We start from the raw sequence: 18,166 nt of genomic DNA on the forward strand, positions 1-18,166 counted from the left end.
TACACCAAATGCTGAAGGCAAAACTCATCAATACCTTGAGAAAATTCTTACAAATGACACAGAGGAGAAGAAATTACTTGATCACTTTTACGGTTAGCTTTCATTAATACAAAAACTAGATAAAGATTCCCCAAGAAAAGGCCAAACTCGCTCATATAGACACAAATATTCTAACTAAATTTATAGCATATTTAATATAGCAGCGAATAATACAGCAGTGAAGCAACCGGGAAACAGGCTGGGTCTGAGAAATGTAAAGATCAAATCACATTATAAAAAATGTGAACTGGAATTCACTATGTTAACAGAAAAGAGAAAGCATGTGATCATGTGTAGGGATAAAGGACAAGCATCTAGTATGCCAGTTCATGATAATTTCAGTGAACTTACATTAGAATGGAATTTCCATATCATAAAACCAACAGCAAACATAGATAAATGTGAAATGCTAGCAGCGTTCCTGATAGTCCAGAACAAGACACAGAGATATAGTACCAATTCTAGGCTATATTGCATAGCCAGTATACAACCGTACATAAAAACACCAAAGAAAAGTTATGAAAAATGAAAATAAAGAGATATAATGATGATCCTCTAAATAAAAATGCTAAAGAAATCAGATCACAAAATGTTCAAATGCATAAGGAATTTGAAGAACACTACAGTAAAGTCACACAAAATAAATAATTAGAAAATATAATGGAAAATCCCATTTAAAAACAGCAGCAACATAGAAAATACATCTAAAAAGAGCCTTAACACAATTGTACACAAGCTTTTTTGAAGCAAATACAAAATTTCTCTGATACACTGAAGTAAAATATGTACCAAATAGAGCAATATACTATGTTTACTCATGGTAAACACTACATTGTACAGATGTCAACTCTCCTTGTTTTTGAAATTAATGCTTTACCTGATGGGGTTAGCCTCAAGTCAGCAGAGGGGAGGTGGCCCACCACCTAAAAAGAGTTAAGGCGAGACATGAGTGAAGACTGAGGGCACCTTTTACTCAAAAATAGAAACCCCAGACTCAGTGCCTGTAGCACAGTGGTTACAGTACCCGCCACATACACCGAAGTTGGTGGGTTCGAACCGGGCCTGAGCCAGCTAACCAACAATGAGAAAACTGCAACAACAACAACAACAATAACAACAACAACAAAAATAACTGGGTGTTATGGCCGTTGACTGTAGTCCCAGCTACTCGGGAGGCTGAGGCAACAGAATTGCTTGAGCCCAAGAGTTTGAGGTTGCTGTGAGCTGTAACGCCACAGCACTCTACTGAGGAGCAACATAGTAAGACTCTGTCTCAAAAAAAAAAAAAAAAAAAAAAAAAAAAGGGACCCCCCCCCCCACACACACACTAACTTCCACCCCTACTGTCAATCTTGGGAAGGCAAAGGTGTAGCTTCAGGGTTTAGGCTCCACCTACTCTGGAGTCTGAGGTAAATAAAATCCTTGGTCTGAGGCTGACTGAATCTCTCAGCAGAGAGAGAAGTCCCATGGCCTGTGAAATGACCAAGAAAGGACTGTATGTGAGTTCTCAACAAACCTTCCTTGCCCCCAAACAGAGAACTGCTAGAGCTCCGCGCAGCTGTGGTCCCAGCAGGGCCAGGTGGGCGTGACAGGAAGTTGCAGGCTCTGACTTCGGCCTCACTAGACTGCTGCTTGTGAGGTCTTGTCTGAGAGGTGTGGCCGGAAGAAGTCTTGGGAGCCAGCAAGTGTCAAAGTGAGTATCTTTTATTAAAACTTCTGGGTCACGCTTCCCCTGGAACAGGGCAGCCCCACAGAGATCCAACATACTCTGCCCTGCCCTACTCTCACTATCAATCCTTGGTGGAGGAAAGCACAGCTGTTAGACCTAATGATCTCTCACTTTCTTTTGTTTCCTTTCAACCATCTGTGGGATGGGAAGCTAGGACCTAAAGGGGTCAGCCTCATGTTACCAGAGGAAGAAGTCAAAGGATTGTTTAGGAGTTAGAACTTACGCGACAAGTTCCATCAGAACAGAGTCCCACCGCGCCCCTGCCTTGCCTTGTGACATCCTGAAACAGTGCCCTTAGGAGAATGAGCAGAGGCAGCTGTTTTTAGAGCCAAGGTAGAATCTCTCTACCAAGACTGTGAACATAGTACAGTATCTCATCCTTCATCTTCTAGGGTGACCTATTCATCAACCCAACTGCCTGCATTATTACCTGTTGTGCCTGACCAGAGTAATCATGCCTCGAGGACAGAAGAGTAAGCTCCGTGCCCGTGAGAAACGCCGCCAGGCCCGTAGTGAGAAGGAAGATCTGGGAGATGCTCAGGCCACTGCAGCAGCAGATGCATCTCACTCTCCTACCTGCCCTGTCTGTGAAGGTGGATCCCAAAATTTGTCTGGTTCCGAGAAACCTAGCACCTCTAAGATGTCTCAGGAAACCCCATCTACCAGCCGTGCTACTGAAGCTGTTGCAAATGAAGGTGCCAACAGCCAAGATGAGACGAGTTCCTCAAGGGCAAGTGAAAAGTTCCGCAAAGATCCTTTAAACAAGAATGTGGTTTTGCTGGTGCAGTTCCTGTTGCAGAAGTATCAAAAGAAAGAGCCAATTACAAAGGCAGACATGATGAAGTTTATTATCAAGAAATACAAGTGTCAGTTCAATGAGATCCTCAGGAGAGCCTCTGAGCACATGGAGCTGGCCTTTGGTGTTGATTTGAAGGAAGTGGATCCCGTCAGGCACTGCTATGCCCTTGTCAACAAACTAGACATCAGCACTGATGGATCAGTGGGTGAAGAAGAGAACATGCCCAAGACTGGCCTCCTGATGATTGTGCTCGGTGTGATCTTCATGAAAGGCAACTGTGCCCCAGAAGAGGATATCTGGGAAGTGCTGAATATGATGGGTGTATATGCTGATAAGAAGCACTTCATCTATGGGGATCCCAGAAAGGTCATTGCCGAAGATTTGGTGCAGCTAAGGTACCTGAAGTCCCAGCAAGTGCCCGATAGTGATCCTCCACGCTATGAATTCATGTGGGGTCCAAGATCCTACGCAGAAACCAGTAAGATGAAAGTCCTGGAGTTTTTAGCCAAGGTCCATAATACGGTCCCAAGTGCCTTCCCATCCTGGTATGAAGAGGCTTTGCAAGATGAGGAAGAGAGAGCCCAGGCCAGAACCGCGGCCAGGGCTCGCAGCGCACGTCTCAGAGTCATCGCCAGGCTCTCCAGTGCTAATTGAAACCTGAGGCTGTTCCTTCACATCTTCATTGAAAAGGTCTGTTAACTTTCTAATTGTGAAGGGCCACGCTGGGGCTGGAAGGAATAAGTGTATGTCGTCCTTGTGTTCCTGTTGTATATTGGTAGCTCAAATCTTAACTTTCTTTATTTTTCTTTCTAGCTTATATTACAAGTGTTGAAGTCTGAGGAAGATTATTTTTCTTCATGGAAGATAAGGGAAGTTTAAGCAGCAAATAGCCAGGGTGGAGGAACACTGTGTATACCATCGCTGTGTTCTTGTTCTGTATGGGTAACTTGGAGTTTTATCTTTTTCAGTCTTCCTCTATTGCATTCAATTTCAAATGTTTCTTTTAGCAGAAAGTCCTGATAACTTTAGAATCTAATTTATTAATAACTTTAGTTACACATTTTTCTGCTATTTAAAAGTAGGAGTTTTATTATTCTGTAAAGCAAGTTGGAAACCTTTCATATTTGGTGAAACAGAACAAAGAAACAGGACATTAAAAGGCATTTCCTTAAAAATGTGAAATAATTTAGGAGCATAATTTGGAGGGTCAAAAACTAGAGAAAACAAAGTAGAAATGTGTTCTGTTCTTGGTTTCCTTAATACATTTTAGTCAGTTCTATACAAATAAAAAATGCATACCTGGATTCACTTAGCTTACTAATGAATATAGAAAAAAATAAAATGTTTATAAACTGCAATTAGTGCTTGCTGGCTCATTTATTCTCCAAATATTAACTGTGCATCTCTTTTTTGAAAGTCATTTTGTGAGAAAGGGAAGGACTGGGATACAAAACACCCACCTATGCTGATATTTATATATTAAAGAGCAGTAATCATGTAGGGAACATGGTGAAATAGTCCTAGGACCCAAAGAATAAGTAAAACAAAGGGCTAAAAAGGTGAGGGGATGATATGGGGTTTGGGGAAACTGCAGAGAAGGGTCCCTGGCTGAAAACAATAAAGTGTAAGTTCCCTGAGGAAAGGCCATTTGAAGTTTTGGGAAACCACACATTTCTCTCATCGGGGCATAATCTTAATTTAAGGTGGGTGGTGGACTAAATGTAGCTGTGGAACTAATGAGCAGAAGCCAGACACTCAGGTGGTGGGTCTCACCTGAGACATAGAAAGGGACAAAACCCTAGAATTAACAGTTGCCCTTTAGAATTACTTTGGTTCCATTAATAAACAAGAGAAAAACCTCCTTCTGGGGCAGAAATGGGCGGTATCCTGTGCTCTTGTTGGCTTTCAATTGAACACACAGGAAAGACTAATTGTTTTATGCACAGGGTCTCCAAGAAAATTCTGAGAAATAAGGGTGAAACTCCATTGAAGTGGACTACTAAGAAGCTACTGTGTTGACCCTCTTTGCCCTGAACTCAGAGAGCCATAGCCCAATGTCTTACAAGAGCATTTTATTAATTTAATTTTATTTTTTTGCAGTTTTTGGCTGGGTCTGGGTTGCAACCCACCACCTCCAGCATATGGGGCCAGCGCCCTACTCCTGGAGCCACAGGTGCTGCCCACAAGAGCATGAGAGTAAAATGGCAGACTTTAAAGGATAGCTCTATATTTGATGATGTTGAAATGATTGAAAATAGGGGTGGTTTGCGTAGAAAGGCACTTGGGAGGGAAATTTGGTCCTTGACACAGATTCTAGGACCTTTGGTTGCATCCAATTGGAAAAGAGCCCCCCCCACATGTAAATTCAGTAACTTATCCTCAAATTGGGAAATTTTATTTAGTTTTACTTGCTAAATATTATTGTGAGATAATTTAGTATTAATTTTCATAGCAATCTACATAGTCCCCTAAATTCATAAAAATAAATATTCCTAGAAGGGAGAGTGATATCATCTGTGATAAAAATAATCATATGATAACTGCCATTAACAAAAGACCCAATATTTTTCGTCACTCTGCTAAGTACTTCATATGCATTACATGGATTCCAGCAGGTCTACAAAATCAAGCTTATCAAACATATTTGCAGAACTTGTCATTTTCTTAAGTTCATACGGTTGATAAGTAACAGAGTTGGGTGTAGACTCCTGGTCTAATTTGGACAAAAACTGTTTATAAAGCCTATACTTTTCCACTCCTAACCTGGGGCAGGGTTTTCATCTCTTAATTAACTATTCTTCCCCCTAGTATGAAGTGATTAAAAATAAAGAATTCTCTAACCAAAGTATTAGAAACAGGCCTAAAGAAGGAAGGTGAATATGAGAATAAAGTATAAGTCAGGGATTGTGGGCTTCATCTTCTAAGGAGCCTCGTCCCCGGCCCCTTGTGGTATATGTACACCATGGAATATTATGCAACCTGAAAGAAAATTGGAGACTTTACCTCTTATATGTTTACATGGATGGAGCTGGAACCTATTCTTCTCAGCAAAGTGTCTCAAGAATGGAAGAAAAAGTGTCCAATGTACTCAGCCCTACTATGAAACCAATTTATAGTTTTCTTATGAAAGCTATAACCCAATTATAGCCCAAGAAGAAGGGGAAATGGGGAGAGGGAGGGAGGGGAGTGGAGAGGGGAGGGTGGATAGAGGGAGGGAGTGGTGGAACCACACCTACCGTGCATCTTACAAGGGTACATGTGAAATTTACTAGGTATAGAATATGTCTTAACACAATAACTAAGAAAATGCCATGAAGGCTACATTAACCAGTTTGATGAAAATATTTCAAATTGTATATAAAACCAGGACATGTACCCCATGATTGCATTAATGTACACAGCTATGATTTAATAATAAAAAAAAAAGAGTAAACTCAGCCCAGATGCTGGCACATGTCCTAGACTAGCACTGTCTCTCACTGTAGCATCTGTCACCTGGTGTGTGTGTCTTTATGTCCAAACTAACATCTCATCTACTAACCAGCTCTTCCCAGATTTCTCTAAAGGCCATGCCCCTAATTTCTGTGATACAGGCAGCCCAGAATTGCTTGCCCTCCCCTTGACTTATAGTACCCAACTCTCTGCAGATGTCTCTTGGAGGGCCTATCCCTTTCAGTGGAATACCTGACAATGAAATTGAGGTGCCTGATTACCACATACCCTCTCCCACTCCTCAACATTGCAGTAGTCCCCAAATGAGATTGGCTGTTAGAGTCTGGTTTCTGATTTTCCACACAAAATATTGATTCTTGGGATGTAACCAAACTTTGAGATAGGGTTTTGTAAACAACCTAAATACCGTCAATAAGATTAAATTAAATTAATTAATTAATTTACTTTTTGAGACAGAGTCTCACTTTGTCACCCTCAGTAGAGTGCTGTGGCATCACAGCTCACAGCAACCTCCAGCTCTTGGTCTTAGGAGATTCTCTTGCCTCAGCCTCCCTACTAGCTGGGACTACAGGTGCCCGCCACAATGCCAGCCTTTTGTTGTTGTTGTTGCAGTTGTCATTGCTGTTTTAGCTGGCTGGGACTGGGTTTGAACCCTCCACCATCGGTATATGGGGCCGGCGCCCTACTCACTGAGCCATAGGTGCCACCAGTTAATAAGATTTTAAAGGAGTGTGTTATTTGAGACGGCCCCTGAACAAATATGCTGATGGGTGAGTTTACCCAGATAGTCAAAAACCACAGCCACCCTCATAAGTTGGAGATGAGGGAAGACCATGGAAATCATCGCGTAGTAAACATCTACTGAGGCCAAATTCCTCAACCCCTACTCCTAGAGATCTTCTAAAAAGGAAAAAATGGCCTCCTGGCAGACATGCTGTGTTCAAAACAGCAAAGATAAAAATAATTCACCATCCTGCTGCTGCCTCTCATTTCAATGCTTGTTCCAGAGAAAAATCTTGATTGTTTTTTTCTGAGTAATGACACCTGGAAATGTATGTTCAGCCATGTTGAGGTTTCCAGAATTCTTAAGAGGTGACTGTGCACAAATGGAAAGGAACTCTTTCTCATCCGATTTACACTCAGTGCAGAAAGATGCTATTGAGTGGAAAGGGTGCTATCTCCCCACTGAGATTTCCCAGAGCCTTTTGAACATTAAATGTGATCCCATATTTGAAAGCACCTGTGATGTAGGAGACTGATAAAAATCTTAGAGAATTGCAGGGCAAATTTGCCTCCTTACAAACTCCACTAAGAAATGAAAAGGATTGCAGGTAGAGTAAGATGACCAAATAGAGCCCTCTAGCAAGTTTCCCTGCACGTGAACACCAAATTCAATTTCTATCCATGCAAGAAAGCACCTTGAGAACTTGATTATAACATTATATTGATATCGAGGAAAATGGCACTGAACCTGGCAGGAAAGACAGTCTTGCCTTGCCTACCTCACGCCTGCCACATCCCCTGGCAGTGCCACGCCAGCACAAAGTGAAGAGGAAATCTGTGTGCCCAGGGAAAAATTGTGAAATAATTGTAGGAATTTGCATTGGAATGTGGGGCTGCCCTGTCACAGGAGAGCACAGCATAAGGCAGAATTCTGCTGACACCCACGGAGGGAGCATTTAGACCAGCCCAGCCAAAGGACAGTTCTCCACCCTGGTGGTAGAATCCTGAGTTCGGGTTAGCTCCACCAGCAGCTAACAAAAGCAGTCTGCAGCCTGGAATAAATTAGAAAGGCAATTAGACACCATGGTCTGAATACGTTGGGTTATTTCTGCAACTGTATTGGCTCAGGGCCAGTAGATTTGGCATATGTGACCCTTTGAGACACCAGTGGCAATGGTCAAGCAAGTACCTGTGTCACCCCTCTCCCATCTTCAGGTGGTGAAGCTCAGGGATAGTCTTCTTCCACTTGAGGAAAAGAAAAAGAAGAGTGCAAAGAACTATGTCCTGTAACTTGGGTACAAGCTCAGTCACAGTAAATTACCAAGCAAACTCCCAAGCCCTGATTCCAGGCCTTAATTCCTAGACAGTATTTCAAGACACACCAAGGTCCAGAAGGGAATCTAGTGAAGGGAAGAACCCATTCCTGGCAGAATTCACCAGCTGCTGACTAACGAGCCTTTGGGCTTCAACTAAATATCAGGGGTAGCTAGGAAGTGGCGATCATGGGCTTTGGGGAAGACTGGGCTGGCTTCGGGTGAGAGCTGGTGCAATGCCAGCTGTGGCAGCCATGAGGGAATGTCCATGCCACTCCTCTCCCAGCTCCAGCAGCCCAGCATAGAGAGTGAGGGAAGAGAGAGAGAGACTTTGCCTGGTAATCCAGAGAATGCTCCCATATCTTATCCAAGTCCATCAAGGTGGTATCATCAGGAATCTGCAAGAGTCACGGCATAATTGGGCTCATTCCTACTCTCTCTTCATTTCTTACAGCTGCAAACATCACATGGACCCTATATACATATAAACCTGTTGTGTACCCATAGTAATTGAAAATAAAAAATTAATAAAGAAATAAAGAGAGTTGCTTTCATAACAAGCCTTATAGTTGTTCTTTTATCAAGCACTTGTTACATAACAGTTCTGGGGAGAAACTGAACATGCTTATCCACATAGTATCTTGCTCTTCTTCCTAGGCTCATGAGGAGACTATGTTGCCTAGTCCACCTGTAATTAGGATTGCTCTTGCCACTGAAACATAAGGCACCGAGAGCCCATGTTGGCATGTATAGCTGCATGTTGGAAGTGGACGGTATCTCTAGATCACCTGTCAGTTCACATCCCTTGCCTGTCTACATCAGATTTTATGAGACAGGAATCTTTGTTGTTTTAATCCATTCAGTTGCAGCATTTGTCTGCTGCATCAGCTAGGAGACACTTTATCTAATTAACGCACAGCTACCATTCTTGTGATTAGATGTATTTAAATATTTTAATTTCAAAGGTCATAGTAGAACATTTATTCTTATTGCAAAACCAATCTCTCTCTCTCTCTCTCTTTCGCTTTCCATATTTCTCTTTCTTTCATTCTTTCACAGTCGTCTTTCTAGTTAATTTCTAATTGTTGTTAATTTTAGAAGAAAACTTAGTTTCTGAATATAGTTATGTGAATCACCACTTTAATTATGCAATTGTTGTGGTGTATCAGGTTTAAAAGTAGGAGCTGTGCCATTATGTAAAACAAATTTGGAAATATTCCATCTTATTTTATGATCTGGAACAACATAACATGGCAACAAGTAGGCATTTATTTAGAAATATTAAGAACTCAGGGCTCAGCACCTGTGGCTCAAGTGGCTAAGGTGCCAGCCACATACACCTAAGGTGACGGGTTCGAATCCAGCCTGGGCCCACCAAAACAACAATGATGGCTGCAACCAAAAAATAGCCAGGCATTGTGGCAGGTGCCTGTGGTCTCAGCTACTTGGGAGGCTGAGGCAGGAGACTCACTTGAGCCCAGGAGTTGGAGATTGCTGTGAGCTGTGATGCCACAGCACTCTACCCAGGGGGATAGCTTGAGGCTCTGTCGCAAAAAAAAAAAAGGACTCAGTTGTTAAGTTTTGGGGCTCAGTAAGTGTAAATAAATAAAGTGAAATGTCTATAGATGTCATCCTATATCTATCCCACCATTGTGCACTGGAAGTATTAGGACAGATGACTTGTCTCTTGTTTCACAAGTTCACAATAGAGACTTACTGTGTCCAACTGGTATATTGCATAAACTACCCTCCACCCAAAGAGCCTCTTCATCTGCATTTGGACGTGATTGAGACAATAAGACTTTGATTTTGAGCTGATCTTGTGACAGAGTCAGAATTTGTCCTGGAGGAGAGTGAAGATGTTAGGTAGGTAAATAGTGAGGGAACTTTGGGTCTTCTAGGGACAAAAGCAGGTGGCCTGCTTTGGTGCTACCTTGAGAAATTGCACAACTTAGAGAAGAAGGACAAGGATGGGTGCCCGTACATCATGATGCCACATCTTGACCCTGTCCCAAGAAACTGCCACACCAGGGGCAAGAAAGAACACTCTGCTAATCTGCCAAAGAGTACAGAGAATTCTCCAGCCCAAGGGCCAGGCTATCCAGGCACAGTAGGATCCGGAAAGTGACCCAGAGTAACTTAAGGCTCATTTATCATGTCATTAACTGTCTGTCAACGTGATTCAATGATGACATGTGAACCATGGGGAAGGCCCAATCTTGACAGCATAAAACAGGAACCCAGACCATGACCAGGGCCCCTAGTAATGAGAAGGGCTCCACTTGTAATCTGGGGGCAGTGTAGCTTGCTCTTATTCTATAAACCTTTCCTGTTCTTCCTCAATTAACTTCCCTTCACGCTTACTTTGCTTTTGATATTTCTGGTCAGTATTCAGCCAAGAGCACACCAAGACCTGAGAACAGACTGCCAACCTAACAAAAGCATTTTGCATACGGTAGGGACATGAAACACTGGGACCCAGAAGGTGGACTGTGACTGATGGAATCTCACGTGGTTCCCAAGAGCTCCTGGTGGCCATGGTTTTGCGTGCTCCTCTTCTTGAGTAGGAGGCCTGTGACTTTCCTCTAAGTAATAGGTTATGGTAAAGGTGATGACTGTCACTCCCACGATTACATTATGTTCTTGGGTTTAGAAATCATTAGAAACAAAATATTTAAAAATTCCACAAAATATGTTGAACAAAAAACAATTCAGATTTAGTAAGGAAAGACTTCTTTAAGAAGAATTATTGCAAGGGATAAAAAGGACTTTTGGATAGGGAGGTTGAGGCTATTGCAATAGGGAGAACACTTTGACGACAAGATATGTAGGTATCTCAAGAGTTGGGTAAAAGCGTTTTTCTTTTATATAGAGGCGTGAACAATGCTTGGAAGAACCAGGTGTGTGAGGAAATGAGATGAAAGGGTAATGTGATTTGACAGTTGATCAGAGGATTTTTACCCTGAAGCCAATATATTCTCAAGGGGGTGAGGATGGTCAAAGTTCAGGAGCCTGGAGGAAGAAGAGAAGTTTAACCAAAGTTTGGTCCACAAATATTTTATTTTCATTGATTAACAGAGACAAGTAGTTCAGTTAACCATATATAATAATTTGAGGATCAGTGTCTCGTCTTGTTATCAGTAAACAAGAGGGGTATCCATGAATCTCGTGTACAAGGTCTGAAAATTAAGTTTGCAAACTCACCCTAGAAAAAGTGCTATACAACTCATTGCTAAATATCACTATGGTCACCTTTGAAATCCGGCCCTTAGGAAGCTATGCACCAATGCCAGCACCTAGTCTGCCCTTCAAAACAATTTTGGAACTCATTTTCTAGAATAGCCACTGGAGTTGTCATTGTGTTACCCTTGATATCCTGAATATTGTCAAAATGTCTTCCTTTCAATATTTCCTTTATCCTCAGGTGAAGAGAAAAGTCATTGGAGGCCAGGTCAGGTGAGCAGGGAGGCTGTTCGAGTACAGATATTTGTTTACTGGTTAAAAACTCCCTCACAGACAGTGCTATGTGAGCTGATGCATTGTCATGATGCGAGAGCCATGAATTGTTGGTGAAAAGTTCAGGTCGTTTTCATCTAACTTTTCCATGCAGCCTTTTCAGCACTTCCAAATAGTAAACTTGGTCAATTGTTGATATGGTTGGTATAAATTCATAGTGAATAATCCCTCTGCTATAATGAAAGGTTAACAACATTGAGTGGACTCTTGGTTTTGACTGATTTTTGGTCATGGAGAATTGCATGACTTCCATTGTACACTTTAATGCTGTGTTTCAGGGGCACATAGATACACTCATGTTTCATCATCAATGATAACATGGCCAAAGACATCATCTTGCCTCTCCAAAATGTCTTGGCAAACTTCAGCTCTCCTTTGCTTTTGTTCATTGGCGAGCTCACTTGGCACCACTTTTGCACATACCTTTCTCAAGACAAGATTTTCAGTTAAGATTTTCCTGTTCCCCTATTGGTGTTTACTTGGTTGGCTATGCTGCTCACAATCAGCTGACAATTTTGATGCACAATTCAATGAATTTTTGAAATGTTTTCATCATTTCTTCTCATTACCAGCTACCCTGGCCTTTCTTCTTCAGTCATACTTTCTCTCCCCTCAAAAGAAAATTAATCTATTTGTACACTGCCATTTTCTTCATGACATTATCTCTATAAATTTGGACTAATATGCCCCTGATTCCACTTCCACTCATATGAAGTTCCACAAGAAATTTAATGTTTGTTGGTTGGTTTAATTCAAGCTCTGACATTCTCTCAATGGCACATGAAAACATGCAACAATAATGAATGTCACTCAGCAAGACACCACCACATGTTGACACAAACACAGCTGTGAGAAACTGACATATACCAGAGTTATGAAATCTTACGGAGCTGTTTGTACAGTGCTGCCATCATAACTGCATGGAGGCAAGTTCATAAGCTTAATTGTCAGATCTTGTAAGTCATGTGGGGAAGAGTTGTTCTTTGCAGTAGGCCTTTTTCTGCTAGGACACAGAGTAAAGGGGCGGAGAGTGGCGAATGGGGGATTTCTTAAACTTCATTGTTTTCCAAGATCATGAGCTTACATAAAATTGAAGACTATAAGAAAGAAAATAAAAGTTTTGTTATTAAATAATCAACTAACTAGAACATGATGCATGTAACAGTCAATCTACTAACTAAAGAGATAGCAAAAAGACAGAAAGAATCTCACCCATTTGTACAGCCTGTTCCCAAGAATATTTCCTCCCTTGTAATAGTTCTTTTTCAAGAAGTGTCTTTACTGAGTCTGAACTGTTTTTATTTATTGGGTATATATTTTCTAGAGGGGGATTTTTGAGTCAGGAGGATATTTATTTTCCTTCCTTCCTTCCTTCCTTCCTTCCTTCCTTCCTTCCTTCCTTCCTTCCTTCCTTCCTTCCTTCCTTCTTTCTCTCTTTCTTTTTGTTATCATTGTTGTTTGGCAGGCCCGGGCTGTGTTTGAACCTGCTAGCTCCAGTGTATGTGGCTGGCACCCTAGCTGCTGAGCTACAGGCGCTGAGCCAGATATTTTGTTTCTAATAATTTCCCCCAAACACATAGCATAATCATGGTATAACAGAGAAAATGTCCAGGAAAAAAGGGCAGAAATGTTTTCTACCTCTTCAAAACCCCCTTACCCTATTTGAGAACTAAAACCCACATCCCGGCCTCAGGCTCATGGTCAGTAGGGGTAGGAGAGTGCCCTTTTTCTTTGCACCACAGGAGGTGAGATGAATCTGATTGGAGGTCACGAGATTGTCTTAGTGAAGATGGGAGAAATCCAGGATTTCATGAGATTGTATTAGCCACAGATGGTATTAATCAGAACCATCCCCTTTAAAAGCTCTATACTTCTGTTCAGAGGCAGGATGCTGGTACTTTGAGATAAAAGTCCATAAGCTTCCTTATTTGCTGACAAATTAATCAACTTCTTTTTCCTTCTCTTCATACTGCCTGTCCTCATTCTTCTGATGCAGCCTCATGGACAAGAGTTAAACTTTTGGTAACAGAATGTGGAGTTTCTGGGTGGGTCTATTGGTGCCCCGGTGGAATGGAACCAGCAACTTCTGAAAGAGACAAGGAGTATCCCTAGGTCCAAGCTATGGGTCTTCACAACAAAGAATAAATCTTTTCAAGGTGAGAGAGCAAGGGACAGCAGCTCTGGAGCCTGTTTTAGCTCCAGGAATTCTTTCTCTGTCTCTTCAAAGTCAGTGCCGCTCCCCACAACCTGAACTGAGGTAAGGAGAAGGAAATGGATTTGGAAAATGTCTGGATGCCAGGTCTTTTGTTGGATAAGTTCCCTGGCATGCATGCCAACACCCTATCTCCATCTATACGGGGGGGGGGTTCATACCTTATTATCAGTTTTATTTATTTTGAGGTGACTTTTGGGGTGAAAGTCACAAGGTTGAGTGGAAATAGGGAACCCTGGTTTGAATTTGGAGCTCCAAATTACAAAAGGCTATAAGTAACGAGTGACCCTCAGGAAAGCAAATGGTTCCTGAAAGTCCAGGATTCAAACAACACAGGACGGGCCTAAGGGTCCTCAACTCACTAGTAATTCCAGTCCAAGCCCTGGGTATAAATTGACAGTGAGGACTCAATTGTCATTAGCCACATTGACGGAAGCAGTCTACGGGGAGCCCTTTCTTAGCCCCCACCCTGATCCCTGGCACCAGCCACACTTGGTGCTTTGTTAGCCAGGCAAGGGGCAGCAGAGGAGGGGGTAGGTGGCTGTGAGGCAGCCATAGACAAGCAGTGGTTGAAACATGTGTCACAGCGGGCCCAGGAGGTGGTTCTAGGCAAGCAGTGAAAGCACCATGAGCTATTCCAAAAGTGACAGAAACTCACACCTGAGGGCACTACTAAGCTCCTGCTGGATAAATACCAAGGCCTGGTGAAACATACGGGAGAGTGCCATTGCAGAGCAGTTCTCTTTAAAGCTCAGGCTTCCACAGACCTGCACGTTATTATAGCATTGGCTGACAGGACCCTGGGACATACAGAGAGAAATTATATTCCCTATACCAATGAGTACAACAGACACGTGCAAAAATCTATGTGCCACTAATGGTATTGTACACAAATGACTATGAATGATAGTTACATTTGAATGACAAGGTTCGGGGACTGGGGTACTTTGGACCCTCTTAGAGGCTTTCAAAGGGTTCTACTGCGCTATTTGATGGGAACTTAGTGGGGGACTTATGGAACCAGAAATTGGACAGATTTGCAAACAGCAGTTACCTATCTAAGGTCTCTAGGAAGGACAAGGTTCCAAAGCCCTTATGTGGCACCCTTAAAGGGACAGACACAGATGTGGACCGTGGACTATTGAAATGCTTTTGGAAAACTAATATCCCTGCTTTGGGGTTGCCTGACTTCCCAAAGCTTTGGTCCTACTGGAATCAATACACGCATTGGGAGGACGTTGCCTTGATGGTTTTCGTGGGACCTCATTTGAGAGGACCATGTTGGAAACTAATTGTATATGTACTGGGGGGCAGTCCAAGGACATAAAGGTGACTTGCTACACAGGGATCCCTACTTGTGAGGGCTCCACCCTTTCAGTAGAGTTTTATTCGGATGCCTAAGCTTGTATTAGTAGATAACTTTTCAGGCTGGGGAAAGGCTTGTTTTACCCAAAGAGAAGGGCATATCTGAGGTTACTGGAACCCTTCTGAAGAAACTCACTCTGAAATGGGATCCTACATGCAAGGAGCTGCCAGCTGAGACAGAGTCTTATCTGAGCTCCTGTATGCATATACCAGTGCAGAGAGGAACAGGCCTCAAAGGATGACAGGATAATGGATATCAGCAGCCCAGAGGCCAGGAAGATGGAAAATAACCTGCTGGTGATATATGCCATGGGCTGGCAGCTGTAGAAGCCGCTAAACAGCTCTTCATCAAGGAATCACCATGTTTGTGGCTGGGTGCCCCGGCTCACACCTGTAATTCTAGCACTCCGGGAGGCTGAGGTGGGTAGATTGCCTGAGCTCACAGGTTCGAGACCAGCCTGAACCAGAGAGAGACCTTGTCTCAAAAAACATAGCTGGGCATTGTGGCAGGCGCCTATAGTCCCAGCTACTTGGGAGGCTGAGGCAAGAGAATTGCTTAAGCCCAGGAGTTTGAGGTTGCTGTGAGCTGTGATGCCACAGCACTCTACCAAGGGTGACAAAGTAAGACCCTGTCTCAAAAAAAAAAAAAAAAAGGGGGGGGATCACCATCACCATGTTTGGCTACTCCATGGTGGTGTCCATTGGGGGAAAACGTGCTTCCCACCATCTGCACCTGGATATGCTGCACAAGTTCAGTGTCCTGTGGTTGCCCATGAGCTTCTTCATGTGAACCCCCAGAAGGCACATGATGAACCAGTTTTCCAAGGAACTGGACACTGTAAACTCAATGATCCTGCAGGTCTCTGAGTTGTTCATAGAATCCTTTCCTTTATGCAGAATGATAATGGCTGCTCCTTCATAGTGGAGGTAACCCAGCAAGTAAACAAAGCCCTATCGCTAGAATGGAAATTACATGGAACCCGTCTAAAATGAGATAAAGGGCTCATTGTTTGCCCTTGTCTGGATGAGGGTAGCCCTGTAGAAGCAGGCTTAAATTAAGCCCCTAAATAGTTTATGAGAGACCCTTCCCAGCACACCAAGGTAAGTATGGTAATGTAATCATAACTAAATTATGATAAGATACTTATCATATTTTATGATTTATTATGATATATTTTATCATAAATTATGATATGATACTCTTATTTACATAAGAGTAAAACAATATGTGAAATGAGTAGGTCAGGTGCTAACTGCTATACACGAGTTTGCCCCTTTCAGGTCTCTGCCCCAGTTGGAAGCAGAAGCAGAAGGGACTCTAGGAAGTGCCTTTAACAATTCATACCTCACCAACACTTGTTTTTATTTATCTTTTTGATAATAGCCATTCTAACAGTTGAGTGATATCTCATTGTAGTTTTAATATTCATTAACCTGATAAAAAAGGCTGAGTATTTTTTTCATGTATCTGTAGGCCATTCATATCTCTTCCTTTAAGAAATGTTTGTTAGATCCTTTGCATTTTTAAAAAATCAGGTTATGTGTTCAACTGCTGTTCAGTTGTTTGACTTCCTTATATATTTTGGATATTAGTCCCTTATCAAATGTATGGTCTGCAAATATTTTCTTTAAATCTGTGGGCTGTCTATTCGTTCTGTCAGTTATTTACTTTGCTGTGCAGAGCTTTTTCGTTTGATACAGTCACAACTGGGGGACTTGTGCTTTTGTTGCCTGTGCTTTTGAAGTCCATTTCAAGAAATCATCACCCAAACCAATGCTGCTAAGCTTTTCCTGTATGTTTTCTTCTGGTAGTTTTGTAATTTCATGTCTTACATGTAAGTCATTTACCCATTTTGAGTTGAATTTTTGTATAAGGTCAAGTTTCATTCTTCTGTCTGTAGATAACCACTTTTTCTAACACTATTTATTGAAGAGACTTCTCTTTCCTCATTGTGTGTTTTTGGCATTGTTGCTAAATATTTTACTTCTGTTATATTGGTTAATGTGTCTATTTTATGCCAGTATCATGCTGGGTTTTTTTTTTTTTTTTTTTTTGAGACAGTCTCACTATGTCACCCTGGGTAGGGTGCCGTGGCGTCACAGCTCACAGCAACCTCAAACTCTTTTGGGGCTTAACAATTCTCTTGCCTCAACCTCCCAAGTAGCTGGGACTATCAGCACCCACCACAATGCCCAGCTATTTTTTGGTTGTAGTTGTCACTGTCGTTTGGCAGGCCCAGGCTGGATTCGAACAGGCCAGCTCCAGTGTATATGACTGGTGCCCTAGCTGCTAAGCTACAGGGTCTGAGCCACATCGTGCTGTTTTGATGAAAATAGTGTTGTGTTATTTTGAAATTAAGGAGTGTGATGCTTTCATCTTTCTCTTTTTGCTTAAGATGTATTTGGCTATTCAGGGTTTTTTTTTTTTTTCTGATTCCATATGAATTGTAGGATTGCTTCTTCTATTTCTGTGAAATATAACATTAGAATTTAGATAAGGATTGTATTAAATCTGTGGGTCGCTTGAGATAATATGGACATTTTAACAATATTAATTTTCCGAATTCATGAACATGGAAGATATTTTCATTTACTTGTGTCTTCTTCAATTTCTTTCCTGAATGTTTTACAGATTTTAATACCCCACTTTCATCACTGGACACATCTTCACTGACAAAAATAGAATAAAACTAGAAATTAATAACAAGAGGCACACTGGAAACTATAAGAAGAAATGTAAATGAAACAATATTCTCCAGAATGACTGGGAGGTCAATGATTACATTATGTAAGAAATTTAAGTTTCTTGAAACAAATGAAAACACACCTATTGAATACAGATAAATCTCATATGTTCTTAACTAGCAAGTATAAACTAAATACTAAAACAATTGATATAATGGAGCCAGGGAGCAGAATGATGGTTACTAGAGTCTGGGAAAGGAAGCGGGGAGGGGAGATAAAATGGGGATGGTTAATGGGTGGAAAAGTAGATGGAACGAACAATATTTGATAAC

At 41.8% G+C, this 18,166-nt stretch overlaps 1 protein-coding gene across 1 annotated transcript; it reads left to right on the top strand.

Moving 5' to 3' along the window:
- The first annotated feature begins 2,222 nt into the window (after window positions 1-2,222).
- Window positions 2,223-3,221, top strand: LOC100965000 (melanoma-associated antigen B18-like). The gene has a single exon (XM_012806403.1). It carries the CDS (start codon window positions 2,223-2,225, stop codon window positions 3,219-3,221), a length of 999 nt encoding a protein of 332 aa, XP_012661857.1.
- Window positions 3,222-18,166: the final 14,945 nt, after the last annotated feature.

The sequence above is a fragment of the Otolemur garnettii genome, unplaced genomic scaffold (assembly GCF_000181295.1).
Source record: "Otolemur garnettii isolate 467f Iridium unplaced genomic scaffold, OtoGar3 scaffold00051, whole genome shotgun sequence".
Classification (NCBI taxonomy): Eukaryota; Metazoa; Chordata; class Mammalia; order Primates; family Galagidae; genus Otolemur; species Otolemur garnettii.